The sequence below is a fragment of the Monodon monoceros genome, unplaced genomic scaffold (assembly GCF_005190385.1).
Source record: "Monodon monoceros isolate NGI ecotype Baffin Bay Population unplaced genomic scaffold, NGI_Narwhal_1 Super_Scaffold_22, whole genome shotgun sequence".
Classification (NCBI taxonomy): Eukaryota; Metazoa; Chordata; class Mammalia; order Artiodactyla; family Monodontidae; genus Monodon; species Monodon monoceros.
In genome coordinates, this window is record NW_021703779.1 from 85,655,864 (window position 1) to 85,659,478 (window position 3,615).

At 53.7% G+C, this 3,615-nt stretch overlaps 1 protein-coding gene across 4 annotated transcripts; it reads right to left on the bottom strand.

Moving 5' to 3' along the window:
* Positions 1 to 701: 701 nt before the first annotated feature.
* Positions 702 to 3,615, bottom strand: LOC114905645 (protein ARMCX6-like). Of its 4 annotated transcripts, none has more exons than XM_029239982.1 (4): positions 3,497 to 3,615; positions 3,119 to 3,197; positions 2,668 to 2,777; positions 704 to 2,355 (listed from the first exon to the last, which is right to left on the bottom strand). In XM_029239982.1, exon 4 carries the CDS (start codon positions 2,204 to 2,206, stop codon positions 1,310 to 1,312), a length of 897 nt encoding a protein of 298 aa, XP_029095815.1. In that variant the 5' UTR covers positions 2,207 to 2,355; positions 2,668 to 2,777; positions 3,119 to 3,197; positions 3,497 to 3,615; the 3' UTR covers positions 704 to 1,309. The 4 variants fall into 4 exon arrangements, with proteins under 4 accessions (XP_029095813.1, XP_029095816.1, XP_029095815.1 ...); XM_029239979.1 differs by having other exon boundaries at positions 2,662 to 2,777; XM_029239980.1 differs by having other exon boundaries at positions 702 to 2,777.

Consider the following 3,615-nt stretch of genomic DNA (forward strand, 5'->3'; position numbering starts at 1 on the left):
CCCCTCAGCATCTGCTCTCCCACCCCTTCGGGGATCCACGGAGGCCTCCACTGTCCCCTTCCTGGATCCCACAGAAGTACCAGGGATAGGGCAGAAAGGAGGTTCTGCCTTTCCTTGGCCAGAGGAAGCAACGGCCAAGCCTTTTCACTCAGCCAGGAATCTGAGCTTGGCATCCCAAGGAAGGGAGGGGGCCTGGAAGTAGGTTTCACAGCTGCTTCTCAGGAGAGAGAACAACACAAAGCAGGCACTCAGCAAGTAGCAACTGTTACTGCTATAACTGTGCACTAACTTGTGCAGGGATGGGTTGCCCTGTGGCCCCCAAGGATGTGTAGACAAAACCTCAAGCATACTGACCTTCCTCTCGAAGAGGCCAGCAGGCGAGGAAAGACAACTTCATCGAGGGAAGGATTCCTCTGCATCAGGCACTGTGCTGCCTGCTTCACAGGTGCTGTCTCCTTTAGTCCTCCCAACAGTCCTGCTTAATTCCACCCTCCACCCCATTCCCCTGCCCCCGCCCCGCCCCCAGCCCCTTCTGGAAGCTTATCCTGAACCCTGCAGCCCATCTCTTCCACTGCCTCCTGTGGGCACTGCTAGGCGGACATTCTTCAGGAGCAAACGCCCCAGTTAGTTAGCACTGATCACGTATTTTGGGCTTCCTCTTCACGCAGACTATAAACTCAAAGACAAGTACCATGTTCTCGTTTTTGCCAGCTAAAGCACACAGCTTTATTGGTGATACATAAAAATGCAGACTTGGTGGATGAGGCTGAGTCAGTACAACTCATAGAAGGGGAGTGTACATTTTTTGCTGAATAGGTTTACCATCCATAGGCTCGTGAAGAAAAGAGAGTAAATGAAAAAGAATTCAACCTACGCAGCAACCAATGCATTTTCGGCACAAGCTCCCATATGGGTCTGGTCTCCACAAGACGGTCCAGCTTAGACAGGGAGACCACCACAGGCAAGGCATCCCTTGTCGGGCTAGAAAATGTTGTCCTTTCACCACACAGCTGAAATGATCCCTTTACCACAGGAAGAAGGCCGCAAGGGAGCAATTTACAATGCGCACTGCCTGCAGACTGCAAAACCAAGAGGTTACTCAAAGCTCTGTGGGAACCCCTGCCTGGCCAACAAGAGAGTGGTCCTGGATTTAGCAAGTGTAACTTTCACCCAGAGATATGGCTGTTGGCTAAGGCTGGATCTTCAATAGCACCCACTGCAGAGTCTTTGATTGAGAACACAAGTGTGTGGTTCACTGATCGGGTTTTGGTTCGGGGTGGATCAGTCCCATCCTGTTGGAGGGGGCCATTTAAGAGGCCGGGATTTCTGGGAGAAGCTGTCTGTTTGCGTTCCTGATAAAGAGGGACAGGAAGGAGAGCAACATCTGGGCTCCCAGCAACTCCCCCGCCAAGACTGGCTTTTCAGACAAACCCATCAAGGGTTTCACAACGTGCCCCTCAGCACATTCACTTCCCTCTGGTATCAAAGGAAACTTCAAGTCTGAAACGGACTTGGCAAGCATGTTATTAATAACTGTCATGATTATTAACAAATTTAATCCGGCCTGCTGCAGAAATGAGTTGCAGCAAAGTGACACAGTCTCCCGACACACTTCGTTGATGTACATCTTAATCTGGCCCTGATTTTCAACACTGGCTTTCAAGTTATCCAGGGCACAGAAAGCCTCAACAGCAGGGTCGGGAATAGGGATCGTGTTTCCAGCAATGGAGAGGCTGGCCAAATGACTACTGATATCGTGGCTAAATGAAAAACCAGTGTCCCTGGGCTGAGCTAACAACACTTTTCCCTGAATGAAAGGGCACTTGGAGAGGCCAAGAACACAATTGAAATTTTTAAAGCTTTGAGCACTCCAAGTATTTTTACGTTCATAAGGGAATGGGCGCTGTTTTACCGGATGTGTTCGGTTGGCCTTGCCCCCACCTGAAGGCCTGTCCTCGGTGCCACCAGGGGCCCCAGGTTCATTCCAATCCCCATCCTCACTCCAGGGCCGAGCCATAGTTGTGAAATCAAACCAAATCTCGGGCTCCTCCTCATCAAGCTCCTGTTCATCATCCCATTCCTCTTCCTCCTCCTCCAACTTCTCACTGTCATCTCTTCCTATGGTTAGTTTGTAAACGCAGTAGCAGGCACCTGCCCCAATCATCAGTCCTGCTGCCATCCAACCCACTTCCCGAGCCCGGCCCATGCTCAGGTCCGTGCCAGCCTGGGGGCAGGAAAGGAGAGGGCCTTGCTCCACCTGAATGAAGAGTGTTCTTAAGGCTCCACCTGAATGATGGTGCAGGGGAGACGTCTTCAGTCTATATCCCAGGCTCCTGAGGCTCTCTTGTGATGAATCTATGGGTGAAAAATAATATTAGGACTTTGGGCTGTGCCTGGATTTGTGCCTCACCAGGCAGACAGAGTGGAGTTTGAGTTCTGGTTGAGAGAGGTGGATTATTTGGCAACTATTTCTTTGTTCTTTTCTGTCATCCTCTGTCTACCCTCAGGACCGACCATTTCTCTTCCAGGGCCTACAGAGAAGGGCAGGAGGTGGGGCTGGGCTGTGACAGCCAGGAGGGTGACAGGAGAGGCTAACCCTCAGGTAGTCTCCTCCACCACACCCCCATCCCCAAAGACTCAGAGGCAGTCTCTCCCACCAACCTCTACCAAAGTCAGGTAAATTCCTTCTCCTTCTCTTGTCTTCTGTGGTCAGTGCGCCTTCCACAGTGATTGACGGACAGACAGTCTGGCAGAAGGACAGATGGAAAGACAGCCGCCTTTGGGGAAGTGAAAGTGTAGTGGATGGATCAGTACTGAGAACACAGGTCCCAGTACCCGCTTTTCTGAATTTCCAGCCTTTGAGTTTAAAATATTTCTCACACCCTCCTGACTTTCCTAACGCGGGCTTCCCCGCCCCACCCCCCTTGGCGTCCGCCATTTCCCCAGCAAAGGCCGCCACACCCCTTTCCCTGCACTGAAATGGGAGGGGGTGTGGAGAAAGAAGGGGCCGGGAGGGGGCGACTCGGACCCGGCCCGCACCGATCCCAGCACCCCCTCTGCGCCATCCCCACCGCCACCCCCACCCAGGGGCCAGGGCTCATCCCACCTTCACACCGACCTGCACGGTCCCAAGGCACTTTGGTCCTTCGCTCGCCGCGACTTTCCCCAGCGACCTACTGGCCAACAGATCTACAAACCTGCAGACAGACGGGGGACCGAGGGGACGGAGTGCTTGGTGAACGGAGCAGCACTCGGGACACGAGTGCCCTGATTGTGGAACCTTTCTTTCCTCGGAGTCTCTGTACCAGCCATTTACTCCCCTCACCCGCCGCCCGAAGTCCGCCAGTTCTCTCTACTAAAATGGGCATGGGGGGGGCGGCGGTATTTAGAAAGTAGGCGAGAAGGGGACACAGCCCCCATCGGCCCGAACGTGGATCCGTGGCGCTCTTGGCCTTCTCCCATCCCATCTCCCTCCAAGCAGAGCCCACGCTCATACCGATCTGCACGGTCCGGGACTACTTTCCTTCTTCCCTCACACGCCTGCAGTGTGACAGGGGGCTGGTACCCAGACGGAGGCGACTAGCAGTACTTCTGCTCTAGGCAGCTCTTGGTCAC

Excerpts from the sequence above, each read along its gene's own strand:
- LOC114905645 (XM_029239980.1), bottom strand. The coding sequence starts at position 2,206 with ATGGGCCGGGCTCGGGAAGTGGGTTGGATGGCAGCAGGACTGATGATT.